Source organism: Phaethon aethereus (genome assembly GCF_964289735.1).
Source record: "Phaethon aethereus genome assembly, chromosome: 3".
Lineage (NCBI taxonomy): Eukaryota > Metazoa > Chordata > Aves > Phaethontiformes > Phaethontidae > Phaethon > Phaethon aethereus.
In genome coordinates, this window is record NC_138576.1 from 81,731,070 (window position 1) to 81,748,743 (window position 17,674).

Sequence of the window (17,674 nt, forward strand, 5' to 3'; positions counted from 1 at the left end):
GTGATTCTGTTCAGGCACATTTAACTGAAATGACAGTTTGCAAGGAAAAGAAAAAATCTGTCTCCTTCCACAGTCATATACATGCTCTCTCCTCTTACCTAGCATCAATGAACACTTAGAATGCCTAGTTTTAAAAACAAAGCTGTCTAACAAATATTTTCTAAGATCAAGACAAATAAAAATAGGAAGAATACAAGAAATTAATTTTTTTCCCCATTACTTTATTTTCATATTACTTAAAATTTTTTGAAAGTATTTCACAGAATCACAGAATCACAGAATGGTAGGGATCAGAAGGGAACTCTGAAGATCATCTTGTCCAACCCCCCTGTCAAGGCAGGATCACCTAGGGCAGGTTGCACAGGAACGTGTCCAGCTGGTTTTTGAAGGTCTCCAGAAAAGGAGACTCCACAACCTCTCTGGACAGTCTGTGCCAGTGCTCTGTCACCCTCACAGGAAAGAAGTTTTTCCTCATGTTGAGGTGGAACTTCCTGGGCTGCAGTTTGTGCCCATCGCCCCTCATCCTATCACTGGGCACTACTGAAAAGAGACTGGCTCCATCCTGCTGACGGTCACCCTTCAGACATTTACAGACATTGATAAGGTCCCCTCTCAGCCTTCTCGTCTCCAGGCTAAACAGCCGCAGGTGTCTCAGCCTTTCCTCATATGAGAGATGTTCCAGTCCCTTAATCACCCTCGTAGCCCTCCATTGGACTCTTCCCAAAAGTTCCCTGCCTCTCTTGAACTGGGGAGCCCAGAACTGGACACATTACTCCAGATGAGGCCTCACCAGTGCAGAGTAGAGGGAGAGGATAACCTCTCTCAACCTGCTGGTCACACTCTTCTTAATGCACCCCAGGATACCATTGGCCCCCTTGGCCACCAGGGCACATTGCTGTCCCATGGAGAATTTACTGCCTACCAGGACTCCAACATCCTTCTCCATAGAGCTGCTTTCCAGCAGGTCAACCCCTAACCTGTACTGGTGCAGAACTGTACACTGGTCCTTGTTAAATTTCATGAGGTTCCCCTCCGCCCAACTCTCCAGTCTGTCCAGATCCCATTGAATGGCAGCACAGCCTCCTAGTGTATCAGTCACTCCTCCCAGTTTTGTATCATCAGTAAACTTGCTGAGGGCACATTCCAACCCTTCATCTAGGTCATTGATGAAGATGTAGAACAAAACTGGACCCAGTACTGATTCCTGGGGAACACCACTAGCTACAGGCCTCCAACTGGACTCTGCACCGCTGACCACAACGCTTTGAGCTCTGTTGCTTAGCCAGTTCTCGATCCATCTCACAGTCCACTCATCCAACCCATACTTCCTGAGCTTCACTGTGAGGATGTTATGGGAGACAGTGTCAAAAGCCTTACTGAAGTCAAGGTAAACAACATCCACTGCTCTCCCTTCATCTACCCAGCTAGTCAATCCATCATAGAAGGCTATCAGATTGGTCAATTAAACAGTTTATTTAAACAGTTATTAAAAGACAGAAATAGTTCCTTTACATTTAAAACTATTTTAATAATATCAGACTGTAGCAATAAGGTAATATTTTAAAGAGAAGATCTTTCTCAAATATTCCTTAAGAAATTTACAAGATGTAGTACAAAGAGTAAACCAGTAAAAATCTGCCTTCAAACAACATCCATGCTGATTCTAGTAACCCCAAAGGAATATAACAGAAGGAATCGCATGGCATTTCAGAAAAACATACGATTATTCTCTCTTTCAGATTAATTTAAATATTTGGTCACAGGCAGATTTAGCTTTTAAAATGGAACAGTTTTTATTTTAACTGCATTTTCCACCTAGAGTGAAGTGGTCCCAGGCTAGCAAAACACTACAGAACACACCTAACTATAAGTGCCCAAGAAGTCCTCTGAAAGATACTTCTGTGGTGATTTGCTAGAATGACATCTGAATGAGTCTCTTTCTTTCCTTGACCTTTTGCTCTTATTTTTGCAATAAACGTAGCAGATTGCACTACAGAAAAACTTTGAGAACAGCTTGAGGTACTTGTAGAAAGCAAAAGCAGAAGAAAACGGTAGTTTAAAAGTTAATATTATGTTGCTTGCCTATGGCCAGTTACTAGTCTCCTTTCTCTCAGTAAGTTGTTCTTCTCAAAGCTCCACAGGCTGGCAAATATCAGGGTAGAAACAGCTAGAGTTTGCCATCCAAGGTGGCTGTGGTGAGCTGCAGTTCAAAAGAAAAGAACATACATCTTTATTAAAGATCTTTCCAGTGAGTGAAGTTTGCTTTAGGGCAACAAACTGAATGAAGATCATTAAGAAGACATTTAAATTACTTGTATGCTGAGAGGTCCAGGACTCATATCAAAAAAGGAACAACTTAACCTATAGACTTTTGTCAACCAAGCTAATCTGAAAATTCCATTTTACTTAATTTTTCTTTTCCAACTATTTTCAAATTTGTGTCAACATCCATTAATACATCAACAGCCTGTAAAACTGAAGCATATGTTTAAACTACATAGAAAGTCAAACAGACTTCACTGTGTATGACTCAAGAAGAGAGCACAGAAGAAATAAGAGTGAGCTGGAATAAATCAAGAGGGAAAATACTACGAATTCAATCAAGCATACCAACAAATGCAGTTTCCTGATTTTTATTGATGTTAAAGGTAATGTAAGAATTTCCTTTGTAAGAAAGCATGTTGAAAAAGACCACAAACCTTTATGAAGAGGCAAGCTTCGACGATGTGCATGAAGAGCCTTCAACTGCATTAGCTTTCTTTTAGCAGTCTCACAAAATCTTGATTATAAAATAAGAGCAAATACTATTTGCTGCAATTACTTCTACAAACAAGGACTTGAAAACCTGCTGTAGCTCAGAAACTGATGAGCTACAAATGGCACATTTTATTCAAAATGCTTACTCCTTGCATATTAGGATTTACAATTATTCATACCAGTGACAAAAATCTGAAGAACTGGAACGAAAAACATATCTCATGCTCTAACCAGTTCATCTGGTTAACTTTTTTCATCCTCATTTTTCTTGATCTGTTCTTTGTTTGACATGTTTACTCATTTGTTTTCATCCTTTGGATTAAGTGGCTCTGTGGTAAATAAATTATCTTCTTGGCTTTGTATTCCCTCCTTCAACATCTCTAATGACAATTTCTTTTAATCTCTCACAACTGTTATCTCCCAAGACAGTGACTTTTGTTCTTTTATTTTCTTCTTTCTCACTTTCACTTATGTAATCTTAAAGTATAGACTACCCAGAACTGTCCATCAAATGGTTTTTTTCAAGCTATCCAAGACTATTACATCTTTCTAAAGACTTATTAGCTCCTTATTTACCTCTGTAACTTATTATTGGAAAGATGATATATCTATAAAGCATCTATATAATGTATCTTTTCTAAGTTTCTGTACCCATTTATCTTGTGGTAAAAAAAGATAATGTTTTTATTATTGTTTCATCTTATCACAAAAGAACTGACTTAACCTGAGAAATCAGAGATAGATTCTATTTTAACTGAAGATATATTATTATGGGAGATAATACAGAAAGCTTGTTTAGTTTTCAATTGAAAATAAAATAATTGTAAACAAACTGAATTTTTGCAACACCCAAGGAGGTCATCTGGTCAATCTTCCTGCTCTAGGTGCAACCACTGAAAACTTTAGAAGAGATTAGCGATGGCTTTGTCTGGCTAGACCTTGAAAAACTACAAGGAAACTTCACAACTTGTTCCAGTGTTGTACTGTCATCCTAGTGCCTTTTTTTTTTCATAATGTCCAACCTGAACCTCAAAAACCGCAATGTGTGGTCACTGCAATACTCCTTGTCTTCCACCTGCTAAATGTAAATGTATTCCCTGCACTACTATTACATTCTTCTTCCAGAGTCCTTCTGTTTTTATTATCCATTAAAAATAATCTTTCTACTCCATCTAACCACCTTCCACACTTTTGACAACACCAAACCACAGAATCATTGAAAAGTTGGCTGAACTAAAAATGCCCACCTTCTGGCTTTCAGATCTCTCCTTGTCGGTCTTGTACTCTAGACCACTGATTGTCTCACAAGTCTTCCTTCTTCCCTTTCCCTTTCTCCTGCTTTTTCAACTTTTCTTTCTTTTCTTCCCCTTCAACTGCTTTCCTTGGCAGTAAATAAAAGAGGCTGCCCTTTGATTGCATCATTGTCCTGAGAAGTGTTACATTCAGTATCTTGCCACAGACAAAAGTAATATACCTTATATACAGAGCCAATAATTATTTATTTTTTTTTAGTCCAACCGATGTTTTAAAAGCCTAGTCAAAATTAAAAAAAAAATTAGACAGGTAAAATTGCACTCATAATAAAAAAATGCCTAATTATTACAGAAAATTTTGTCAAAAACAGAGTTTTTGATGGGGTCAGTGAGTCACTAGCATCCTGAGTTCTCCCCCAGGAGGAGTGCATTGTTAATGGCAGGGATTTTCTTGCTCCTCAGACTGGGGTTCCCCTGGGTTATTTTTAGACATTACATGGGTTAATGTAGGCTGGCTTTATTCTGGTTCCACGGATTGAAAGTCTGGTAGCACACTGAGTGCATCCCTGGAGTTCATCTTTCGGTTCAACTTGATCAGAGACAAATCCCATTCACATCTTCAGTGAGTGTACAGCAGAAGTTGGATAAGCAGGGACAACGAGGACATTCACTTCAAAAGCGCATTTCTGATACAAACTAAATTGCTAACACACACTCACGAGGCCCAGTTTAGCCTTCAGGTTTTAGACTAAATATCTGATTGCCAAAAAAGCATTTTCACTTGTAGAAGTGTCATACTTGTTTCAGAAGTCACTGAAGATAAATGCAGAACACCCATAACAACAGTTTTACAGTGTTTTACATTTCAGACAATATAGGAATTTTAGTTAATAGTACAATAGTAATACAATAACAGTACAAAGGTAATTGCAATCTGTAACAACATAGATCAAAAGAGCTACTAAAAATCTAACCGGTAGGACCCTTGAAATTCCTGAATTATTCCACTTAAGTGCTATCGAAATTGATGAATAAAGAATGTGTTCAGCTATACTTAAATACATAGAAATTTGAATAAGATTTTAAAGAATAAAATAATGTTTAACTCATGCCAATATTACATTTCCAAAATGTGCAAGCACGTAACTTCATTCAAACCCCTCGGCTCCCAAACACACTACTCCAAAATTTTGTTTAAATCATATTTGAAATCTCTATAGTAGTTAAGTGAATACTTAAAAATAAAAAAAATATTATTGTCTTACTATTACATATTCAAATTTTGGCATCAGTTCTGTGAATAATTTGAAACCTATGTAAAGGTTTCCTAGGGGACAAACACTAGAACATTATGGAATATTAGAGAACATCTAAGACCATGGACTATTTTTCATATTGACGGATGTATGAGTAGTGAAGGAAAGACCTTCAAGCAGGGCAGAGAAGGTGTAGGTTTTGTGCATTTTAGAGTTTTTTACAGAAACTTTAAGGTTTAGAAAGCACCAATGAGATCTGGTGCCAGAACAGGGGGAGAACAAGTTCTTGAACACAGTCCTCCTCTTGGACGGTCTGCAGAAGACATAAAAGTTTGCTGCAATAAAGTTAAACCGGTGACGTGCAATGTTGGAAGGCTGTCGGTTAACTAACAGAATGAATTTCAAGACATTGTCTTCTGAATTTCCTTTTATAATAACACAGTATATATATTTTTTTAGAATTATCTTTTGAGGGTGGGAAATATGCTTCTCTAGTAATGCCACATAAAAAAATGTGCTGTAAATTAGAGACCCAGAATTTTTTAAGCCACAAACACTAACAGTTGGCTTTGTGTAGAAATGCATGTAACAAATATTTTGTTTTAATATTTCACATCACACACGCGTATACAGTGTAAGCTTCAAGACATACTGTACTTCAGGAAATAAGAAGAATCAAAGCAATTCCAGCTAGTTTCACGTTACAGGCACAAAATATGATTTTGCTTTCTTTTAGTTAATATAAATACATAAATATGCATAATATGCAAATAGAGATACAAATCTTGAAAAGGTCCGCTATCTGCACAGCCAAAAATATCATCTTGCCAAAAATCCAGTATCTCAGCAGACCAGATGGGAATATAGTTTTTAGAGGTTTGGTATTTTTAGTTTTCATTATTCAAACTATTCTTTGAAAATAAAAGGGCACATGTGAAACCAAAACTGCCAGAAGCGGACAATGTGGACTAATATATCTCTGTAAAGCCATCCCTTGAGCTTCAAAAAGATAAGGAATTCTTCAGGTCAAGCTGCTATATAGGATTTATAGGAATAGTTGCTACAAATTGTATTTTCAAATACAGCAATCGCTGTTCAGGGAAGTATCTGTTTATAGTTTGGCTAGTCAGTTAACCTTATTGTTCCCTCCATTTTCTTATGTGGCATACATTGATATGATAAAAAAAATTATCAAAGCAGAAATGAAAGTATAACATACAAATGAAAGTTTTATTTAGTAATACTTGCATATGAGACTGGACAAATATTTACATATAAATAACCTAAACGTCGTTGAAGCACCAATGCAGCTCCAACTTTTGCACAAAAGCCTGCAACTGCTCACTGACCACTGTGGAAGTTCAGAGCCTTTCTGCATTCCACTATGTAATTGAGAGGTAAAATAAACATACCAAGTTAGATGAATATGCACATTTTCTAATTTAACTTATACTTTTTTACATGTCTTAGTGACATTTTTACATAACAGACTTTCGTTCAAGAACACCTTTTTAACATTGTCTGGACTCCTATTCCACTTGTTACAAAGGCTTGCCATTGCCTGTGCTTCAGTACACCAAAACCTAATTTAATAAGAAAGAAATGCTAATTCATTACAAAGCTATCAAACAGCATACACAGTAAGTTCAGGGTTTAAAGTAAACTTAACTAGCTTTCTGGTCTATTAAATTAACATGTTTTGAAACGGGTCATACGGCACTGCTTCCCAACCACCACAGTTATTGTGCAATGCAGTAAAAAAGAGTAAACAATGGCCAAATTATAAAAAACCTTTAACTATTCTTTTTTCCCTCAAGTGATTTTGTATAAGTAACTGACATACCAAAATCAATAGCTAGAAAAACTACTCAAAACCAGAATCCTTGATTTTTCATAGAACCAAGAAGTGCTGTGCCAGAGCCCATCACATACTGAATTGTTCTGAGTACAAGATAACCATGTTTGTCCTTCTAAAAGAAAAATTTAAAAAAAACATTCACCAAATTGATCTGCAATTGCAACTTTTCAGTTGACCCTCACAGAAACACTGTGGATGTTGGGATGGTGGGAAGGTGGGTTCCCATCCTGCAGCACAGTGTCCCACTCATCCCACAGGCTGGCACAGCTGGTCCTACTGTACCACAGTTGGCAGCACTGGGCACAGAAGGTGCACTCGCAAGTGGTACTGCAGGAGGACGGGGCAGGAACTTCCTCACGTATGGACTGAGGATGGATGAGTATCATCAGTCAGAGCAGCAGAGACAGGTCTAAAGATCTAATGGTAAAAGTGAAAGCTCTTTTTCTTTCATTTTAAACCTAAAAAATACCTTGTACATTTATATGTATAATCAACTTGGAGTCACATTGATGTTGTTTTGGAGTTTCTTTTGGGACTCTTTAAGCAAGTTTAATTCATTCTCTCTTCATTTTGTTCACATAAAGCAGATATTAAACTAAAGACTTCAAGCTTCTCTACACTAGTCAGTGTGTCACGGACTTCTCTTATCCAAGCCTTTTGCACTTGGGGTAACCAAACACAAGATAACCTCTCAATGTGGCTTCAAGGTAACCTACACAGAAGTCAGAAAACCCAAGTATCATCTTAACAAGTATTTATTTTGAAAATTAACTTGAAATTAGTCACACAGATAAAATATAGATAGAACTCGTGTGTCTCTATTGCCATGCAGCAGTATCTTTAGTTTCATGGTTTTCAGTTAATTATAAGAATTGGAAAAAAGGCACTGCTCAATGGGTTTAAAGTGTGGTACACAAGAACAAACAACATCTTTTATTCCACATATTACAGCAGACCAACATTACTCACTGATAGAATAATGGCCTCAATTTCAGGCCATTGCCAATGAGCCACATTCCAAATCAGTGCTGTAAATCCTACAGGAGTTTGACCACTGTTTTTATTTTCAAAACCATAAACTTTAAATGCCAGTGGCAATCTTTATGTGCCAAGACTTTTTAAAAACTTATAAATTTGAATTAACTCAGAACTAGGCTTATATCAGAAATAAAATTGTAACTGTAATGATTTTTAACATCAATTAAGTATATATTTGCATTTATTTTTAAATGACATACCTATAAATCCTTATACAATATTATAAAACTCCAGATTCTTAATGAATACTGGTCATACCTAGACTGATACACATTTTAGGAAACAAATCTCTCTTCAGTTGATGTAGTCAATGTTTATTACAACAGATTTTTGTTTTTATCACCTTTGAATGGATAGATGTAATCTCTGAATTTACTAGTGGCCCACTCACAGCTGCAATATAAAACTGTTAGAAAGAAAATTATGTGGCTGAAATGAAATGCATAGGAATACCACTAAACACAAGTGTTTATCAATGAAAACAAAACCACCAACACTGTAGTACTTACTGTTGCTCTTGAATTTTGCATTTGTTTGACAGCTAGTGACCATCAAGAGCAACAGGAAAAGGAGACATTATGGAACTGACTTCTATTATATTTTTCCTGTTCAGAAAGTGGTGTCTAAAGTAATGCAGAATTTACTGCCTTTATCCCTGAAGATCTACAAGTACATGAAGGCTTTACCAACTCCTGTTTTGTGGTTTAATCCAAGAACAGAAGGCATGTAAGTAGCACTTTGAAAAGATTTGTTTTCTTGAAAGATGGTTGCTTAATTTGACAGCTACACTCTAAACATTCAATCAGTTATATAAAAGCCACATGTTTTTTTGCAGACAGAAGACAGAATAGATGTTTTTATTGTTAGGATAGCTCTCCTATTGGAGAAAGGAGAACTGAGAAGAAAATATAGAAAACAGGTTAGAAGCTTTTAACCATAATTCCTCAAGATGTAGCATATATACATATAATCTTATAGGGGGTAAGTATATGTAGTGTCATTCAAGAGCTGAGGACTTTTCTGTCTTCATAGTAGCCATGGATGATATGCTCACATTTTTCCTCCCATTATGCTCAGTGCATGGATAGGGTAGATCAAGAACTTTGCTCTATTTGGTTCCCTCAAACACGAATCCACATCTCTGATTTCCAGACAGAAATCACCAGTGAATGGAAGACTGCCAGAAAGTGAATCCAAGCATGCCTAAAAAAAATTCTATGTGGCTTAGATCAGAAGGGTTGACAGATTAGGTGGAATTCATCTCACCTAACTTTTAATGCCTCTAATATCTATATTTGATATGACTTGCGTATCAGAGATTGCTTCCATATCTAGAGACACTCAAGTTCACAGGCCACCATGAATAAGATATTCAAACAGTTGTTACAGGAGTCACTGACCATGTATATAAAGGGATGTTCTAGGTAGGGTTTGGGCCTTAAAAAAGAGGAAGTCTTTCCTAGATTTGGTAGGAAGAATAATTGTAAAGAAAGCCAAATTATTCAACAGATTTAATTTATAACAGTCAAACAATGCCTCAGAGTTGGCAAACTGGAGCTGTATAGAGGCCAAGAAACATTATTCCAGACCACCTATATGTGTAGAACCCTATCAGAAAACTTATGATTAATGTAACAGATCCACTATATACAGTATTTTCACTAGTCACTCAAGAAAATAAACCAGATGATACATTTAAAGAAAAATATAACTGAATGCAACCTAGAGAGGTCATCTAACTCAGCTTCCTACTGAATCTTCATAGCAAAACCTTATTTTTAAAAACTTGTATTTTTATTTGTCATTTTATCACCAAATAAAATATTCAAGAAACACAGATCTGAAAGAAATAGATCTTAATTTTATGGCCTCACCTGGACTTCTTGTAATTTAAAGTTTTTCAGATTGTTAGAATAAATAGATACGCTGGCAAAGCCAAATCATGTGAACATATTTATTTGAAATTTCTGTCCAGAATTGTCAGTGTGTTTATTCAAGTGCTTTTATTGGGAGCAGAAGACTAGATATATGGCTAGACTCCATCTTGGAATCTTCTCCAAGAGTGCTATAAACAAGTACCTAGGAAAGGGTGAGATACTCTTGCAGCTTGAATGTAGGTCCACCTATATTCAATGTTAGGGAACCTAATGCTAGGAGCTAACCTAGTGTTAGGTTAACAGTTGGACTTGATGGTCTTAAGTGTCTTTTCCAACATAAATGATTCTGTGATCTATGATTCTATGAATTCCTGAGTCAGATACAATTTCTACTTATTTGGAAACGCAGTCAAGGGTTGGCTCTGGTGGTCTCCCTCGCCATGAAACAGTCATTCTTAGCATCTAAAATTTGATCTCTGCATACATCCTGATAAGTCACAGTAATGGACCTTCCTTCCCTCACTGATCTATCATTACCACAGACAGTGTTGCCATCCTGTCTTGTTGTCAGGATATAAGTCAAATACTCTATTCTTTCTATACAGGCCTGGAATTTCAGCCTGTATAGGACTCCTTATTACTTGTTGAGGTTTATTAATTTGTGTCTCTTCTACGCCGCCTTTAACATAAAGCGTACCTCCACTGCTAGCAAGGTTTGGTCTGTTTCCCATACATTTTGTCACCTTGTAGCAGAGCGTCTCTTACCCTTCTTCCAAGAAATTTGTGATAAGCCTAAGAGATTAGCCAGGGATGTCTTCACCCAGTGCTGACCATTCCATTTTCCCATCTCATTTCTTAGTATTTCTGCAAGTGTATCGCTAGTTCCGTCTTGGTAGCCTAATGTCTATTTTCTACCTGACTATTGCTACCCTCTGACATATCTGTGAGAATACAGAATTTCTGCATCTTGATCTTCCACAGAAGTGTCATCCCAAAGGCAACCTTAAGTTTTAAAACCTTAGTGACTCAGATTAAGTTCATCTCTTCTGGACAGATGTTCCTGGAACCTTCTGGGCAGTTTTCCTAAGGTATCATATTTTTAAATGCATTACTCATTTCAGCACCTGCATCTCTTCGCAGTCAGTTTTTAGTAAGTATTATTTATGTGCTCAAAAAAAGCAAAATTCTCATCTATATTTAACATGACATTTTTATAGGCAAATAAAACCAGTTATTCCCAATGTCTTTTGATGTGTGAAATTTACTTGTTCAAGATATAATATGTGAAGAAATATTAAATCTATCTTCTTGCTTCTATTCACATTCTAACATTCAGAAATCTTTTTTGTTTAAATCTGATATTGATGTAGGAAACCTGAAGCAATAAGCTACCCCAAACTACAAGCTAAGTACCCCAACTAAGCTACTACAAGCTCCTGTAATGGATCTAATTTGTTTGACTTTGCCTTCTCAAACGTAGATAAGATCTGTGTAAGTATATAAAAATCCTCAATCAGCAAGATAATAAAAAACAAATTAAATACCCTCATCTAAAAGAATACAATCCACTTCTTATTTTCCTGTCTCTAGAGCTAATGAAGCAACAAATATATGACAGAAGGTAGTTATAATGCTTACGCCACTACTGGAAGATAGATCAACACCACAGAAATGCAAATGTTCTGAGGATACATGTGGTGCAGAATAGGGTTTTAGGAAAGCTCTGCACATTCTCCAGCTTTAAGGTATAAGCCAGTGCTTGTTAAGTCTGGTAATAGAGTTTCCCCTGACTTCAAGGGGCATTGAATTAGATCTTAATGTAAAAAACCCAGTAACTTGAACAACACAGTAATTGAAGTTAGTCTTTACAATGCGCAGCCATCAAAACATCTAGCTTCACTGCCTGCTACTATACAATTAATGACAACTTACATAGGCCCACAAATGCTGTTTTTCTTTTAATAGGCTATATTAAATAATCCATTCCAAAAAGCATGCCATTTTGGCGGTAGACCCTCGTGTGTGCAGAGAACTAGGACAAAGTAGTGATAAATGTTCCATACACAACTAAATACGTATCAGTACATGAAATCCCAGCTGCTAGAATACAAATGAAAGGAGACAACTTTAAAATAACTGAAAATAAAAATAAGTCAGACTTAATAAAACGATGGGGTGAGCAGTGGCGACATTGGAGAATGGTTCAATAAACATAACATTCATGTTGTAAGCACTCTCATATATGAAGTGTTGTTTGACAGGAGAAGTCCTGGCAGAGTGTCTCATAAAAAATTTGTATTGTGAACCTAAATAAATTATTTTTTCCTTTGTTTAGTGTGAGCTTTGCTCAGTACAGATGTTCTCTTTCTCCAAATTTTTTATCTTTTAATGAAATCATTATATTGGCTTGGGCTTTATGACATCATACTGTTTTTATGTCAAAAACTATTACTGTTTTTGTTATTTATTTCACAGCAAGCAGAAAGTTGAAGTGTAAAAGAATAGTTACTTTAAAACCCCCAAACATCTTGGCAATAAAAAGTGAATTTAGGAAAGGACTCACTAAGTATAATTTTTTTTTCATACGAACTTTTGTTTATTAAACTTGGTTCCAGCATAAAGTTCTGCCTCAACAGACGCTCCATCCTGGTGGTCTAACACCTCAGGGGACTGCTCGAAGAATGCATGGAGCCTGACACTTTCACACAGAATCACACAGAATCATTAAGGTCGGTTGTCCTTTGAAGCAGCTGATTCCGTTTCATGTTAGTATTTAGCAAACACAGTATCCTACTCACTTTGAAATGAGGGTGGGCTCACTCTGTTGACGGAAATGTCTTTGTACTGTGTAAAGAAAAATCAGTAATGGAAATACTGAGGAAATAGGTGTGATGTATGTGTGATGTATGAACTACAGTTTTCTCTTCCAGAAATGATACACCCAAGACTGGGTCAAGGTATTGAGGCACAGCAATAAAGGAAAGTGCAAGTCACTACTCTGTAAGTTTTGTGATTAAAAGGGAAAGTTCCCTACAGACCACATCTCTTGTAACAAGAGAACACCACACTTCACCTCCCATACCACAGAGGTACTTAAGTTTTACACATTATTATTTTAGACATGTAGCTTAGTCCCTTGCCTTGGAATCACAGATATCATTGTTCATTATATCATTTATCAGTATAAAATGTACATTTTTGATGTGCCATTGGTGTAATTACAAGGCAACAGCAATGGAATTAGGTAAACACACTATATATAAATTCTTAAAAGAGCCTTCCATCAGAATTATCCAGTCCTTTCAAATGCACATCTCAGCTTTTTCACTTTTAATTGAAATCATACATTGATGTATCACTTGTTTATCTACAAGAAAAAAAAAGTACTTTTCTGGTAAATTTTCTTCAACTTACTTAGATGCAGAACAAAATAATAGGGAGGAAATCTAGAGTGGATAGGGACTGATGGAAGTAAAAAAAAAAAATCAGTATTTCCAGTTTTGTGAATATAATTTGAAATAGATCTTCATAAACATAATGAAGAGTCAAAAAAAAAAGTTTTATTTGCCTGTTGAACATTTCTTCAAAAAGCAATCATGGCAATGTCTTACCGAAGTAAGAAACTACTGACATAAGTGTTCAATAGGGAAGAACTGTAAGGAACAAAACCCCAAAAAGTGGAAGAACTTATTTAATCTTTTCCTGGGTTTGTGCCTTAGGACAAAGAAGAGGAATAAAACAGAATAAATATTGACGAAAGTATTGAAACTAAAAAAAGAGAAGACATTTCAAAACAAGAGTGAGCCATTTATGTCTAATTCATGCTCACATCTGAGGTTCAGGTAAACCATTACTGCTTTCCAATGCGTTCAGCCTTATTTAAATTTCTAAACAGGGCCCCATATCTATGGCAAGGATTTTAAATTTTTATTTGTTTGAAAAACAGAGATGAAGTAGCTTCAGAAGACAAAGGGGAAACACATCTCAGGCAACAAAATCTTGTAGCAAGGACTATATAGATGTTTCTGCAGACTGCAAGGTTTCAGTCCAGCTTGGTCAGCATTCCATACAGCCCTCACATGTCTGGGGAACCACGGAGGGTGGAACCTTGAGATGGTGGGATATCCCATCTTATGGTGTGCCCAGCTCCAAATTACATAATAGTACACGCTGATTCTTATAGCATAGGATAAACGTGCCACCTGGCTTCTGGCCATGTGTCTGACTGTAGCACAGCAGCACAGCAATCCTTCCTGGTCTGGGAATGCATATGCGGTGCAGCTAATTCACGCACTGGGGACCCACTGACAGACACAGCCTAAAGCAAGGGCTTTCAGAGGGGAACGGGGAAAGCAGCGTAATACTACTGATGCTTGAGACACAGTGGCTGCAGATAGCACAAGAAGCAGCAGAATTGTTTCCTTCATCATGTGAGAATTGACAGGAGTGATTTTGTGGTTTTATTCACATCAATGATGCACTTTGTGACATATTCTACACATATTATTTCTCAAATTGCCAAATATGGTTCCTGGCCTCCTTGTACACAGAAGTTTAGCCCTCCTTGGAAAAGGGAGGGATGCTTGAGTTTGCATCAAGTCTATTGGAATCAAATAAAAGACACCTTTTCTTGAGGCCAGTAGAGCATTTCTTGAAATGCAATGCCCAAAACTGGCTACAGTGTCCCATGTGATGACTTAGTAGCACTTACGTGGGTTGGACAAACTGTAAAAATTGTTTGACGTCTCACGTTAATAGGATGCCATCCCTCATTTGATGCACTTAGTATAAAACCTGGCAACTGGAGGTATTACTTCATGAGTCAACTATGCCCATATTCTAAGAGGTTTTCTAATTTGCCTTAATTAAGGGTATCATACTAATCACTTTAAGCTATTTCAATTTTACTTCCATCAGAGATAAGATAATTTCTATTTCTATGCCTCATTGCCACTACTAATTCTTCTTTGGCTCCCATTTTCTTTCCATTGCGTCACATCAATGAGAAATGAAAAACAGAATTCTATTAGACTTTTCAGTTACACTACATAATCTTGATCTTCTTGTTATCCTCACAACATAACAGTTCACATATTTTCTTGCTTCTTTTCATATTTATAGCTAAATATATTTTTTTTGCAATATTGGGACTTTTTTCAAGATCTATTTTACCTTGACTTTTCATGTTTGTCATCTAAATCCTCTATATGTTGCTAATGGCTTATAGATAAGGATGTACCAATAAATATCGGTCATTCAGGAGAGATAAGAGAGAGAGGTCATTCAGGAGAGATAACTCCCTCCTTAGGGGGAGGAGGTCATCAGAGATCTTTTCTGGTCAAAAGGGCAATATTAGACAATAATAATGATAATAATAACAACAACAACAGCAGCAGCTAGTTAAGCTGTGCATAATGACAGGTTGCACAAACTGAGTGAGCTTTCAAAGGTTCCTATCTAAAGAAGTCCTAAAGAAGGATAAAGGGGCTTGTTCTGAACAGATTTCCTTAGGCGATTTTAGCTCTGGCTTATCACTTCGTTCTATGGTTGACTTCTGAACAGCAGGTGTTGCCATCAGTCTTGAGGGACATAGTGAGCAGTTTTGGTCTTCTTGCACTATCAGTCTGCCTCTCCAGACATGGAATGAAGCTTATGGTATGCAGTTAAAAAAAAAACACTACGTTGTTACTCCTGCATTTTTGGGCATGCTGTTCTATTGCTCTCAGCTATGGCAGTCTCTAAGACAATCAAAGCAGTGCATGTACCCTTCACCAGCCAATGTAAAGACAGAAGAGAAAAATCTTTAACACCAAAAGCTTTGGCAGTGCCATCTTGCTGAGTATGGTATAAAGTTCCCAAGAGAATGGACTTCAAGAAGAAAGTGAAAAGGAGAGAATAGTCTCTCAATAGAATAACCACTGTGCACACAGTTTAGAAATTAAAATGCTAAGTGAAAAGAGACCCAAGAAGTGCAGGAAAGAATGGCAATAGAAGCCATAGCTCAGAACAATTTTGTACTAAGAAACAAGAGAAAATGCAGTAGTCACAATGCATGGAAAGAAAAGAAAAACAAAAAGAAGTACAACAAGAAAATACTTGTTTCTCTGTAATCACACAAATGAACTGACAAAAACTCTTAAGCATATAAAACAATATATATCAGATGTATAAACCATGCCCCATCCCAAGAAGGAGTGGGATATATGTGCCCTTTCTTGATATGACCTATGTTACAAAGCCTCTGCTTTCAAGTGTTAATGGAACACCCATCCACTTTGTGAATGTACGTTTGTGCTCCCATTGGGAAAAAAGGCAACATACCGTGAACATTTCCTCTTCTACTATAACCTTGCTTTAAGCCCCCATTGTTAAAATCATTCCATACATTAACAAAACATGTTTATAAGGGCATATATGCACGACTTCATATCCATGCATAAGGTTTATTTTTACTTTCTTCAAACTTCAGAAGTAGGTTCTGTGCTGGTTGTGTTTCAGATAAAGAACACCTCAGAGCCTTTCTTACTGAACCCACAAAGGTTCAGAAACCTGCATTTAAACAAGAGTGCTATGTTAGTATTACCATGTCTTTATAAATACACATCAATTAACTCAGAAAAACACATAACACAATGTAACATACAGCTGGTTTGCCTCAGGATATTATGCTGAGGGCATTAAAAATGTCTTACTTCACTGGTTCTTGTACATCAAAACAGTAGAACAATTACATCTTTTCATTGTTAGAATAACACCACCTAAACCTATACTATTTGTTCAGAATTTACAGTATCTAAACAGCCTGACAGCATTCATAGCTGAGATTTCCTTTGAGAGTTCATATTCAGAGTCAGTGCTTCTTTGCTGTCTGATAAAAAGCTGAAGAATGTCCGTGTTCCTGGATGAAACCCTGTTCCCAGTGGAATCAAAATGGAAGTTACAAGCAACTACAAGGAAAACTTGAGGATGCCAAGGTTAGTCAAACTCTTGGGTACATTAAAGCAAAATTCACTTAAATTCAAAAGAATTAAAATATATAATTAGCAGTATGAAAATATCTAATAAACAATTCCTAAATGTAGGAAACTCTTTTACTATATTCTTACAATAATGATTTTTGAAAGTCTGCAAAATACACTTAGAACTCACATGTCTGGACAAATGATCAGGAATGGTTTCTAGATCATTTTCTTTAATGGTGGGTTTGAAACAACTTAAATGTAATCTCAGACATTCTTCAAAAGACTGACTTAATCTCTGAGGCTGCTAATGTTTGCATGACATCATTGTCATTACAATACTGTCCCTTCACTCAGTAACGAGAAAAACTGAGGGAAGCATGAAAAATAGTTTTTACTAGCGTCCTACTCAGGTGTATAATTTCAAATTCCACTTCAAAATCTGGACATTAGCTCACACCAAAATACACTGAAAAAACCGAAATTCTTTCATGCAAACCTAGCCACACAAGTGTAGTCAGGCAGTCCCCTTCAAAGTAGTTGTTTTATACCCCTACTTATCCTTGGTACACCAGAGGAATGGATTTTTCTTCCTAAAACTGAACCATGTATCAGAAGTTAATGGGCTCACATTTCTTCTTTTATTATTCCACATTCAAGAAACTGAACATGCTTA

At 36.5% G+C, this 17,674-nt stretch overlaps 1 protein-coding gene across 1 annotated transcript in view; it reads right to left on the bottom strand.

The window, feature by feature from the left end:
* Positions 1 to 2,152: 2,152 nt before the first annotated feature.
* WDR27 (WD repeat domain 27) overlaps positions 2,153 to 17,674 on the bottom strand; it is a gene marked incomplete at both ends in the record, with an annotated part of 143,622 nt that continues 128,100 nt past the window's right edge. Inside the window, 2 exon segments of the mRNA XM_081998563.1 lie at positions 2,153 to 2,167; positions 2,171 to 2,200. Coding sequence (XP_081854689.1) covers positions 2,153 to 2,167; positions 2,171 to 2,200 — 45 coding nt within the window.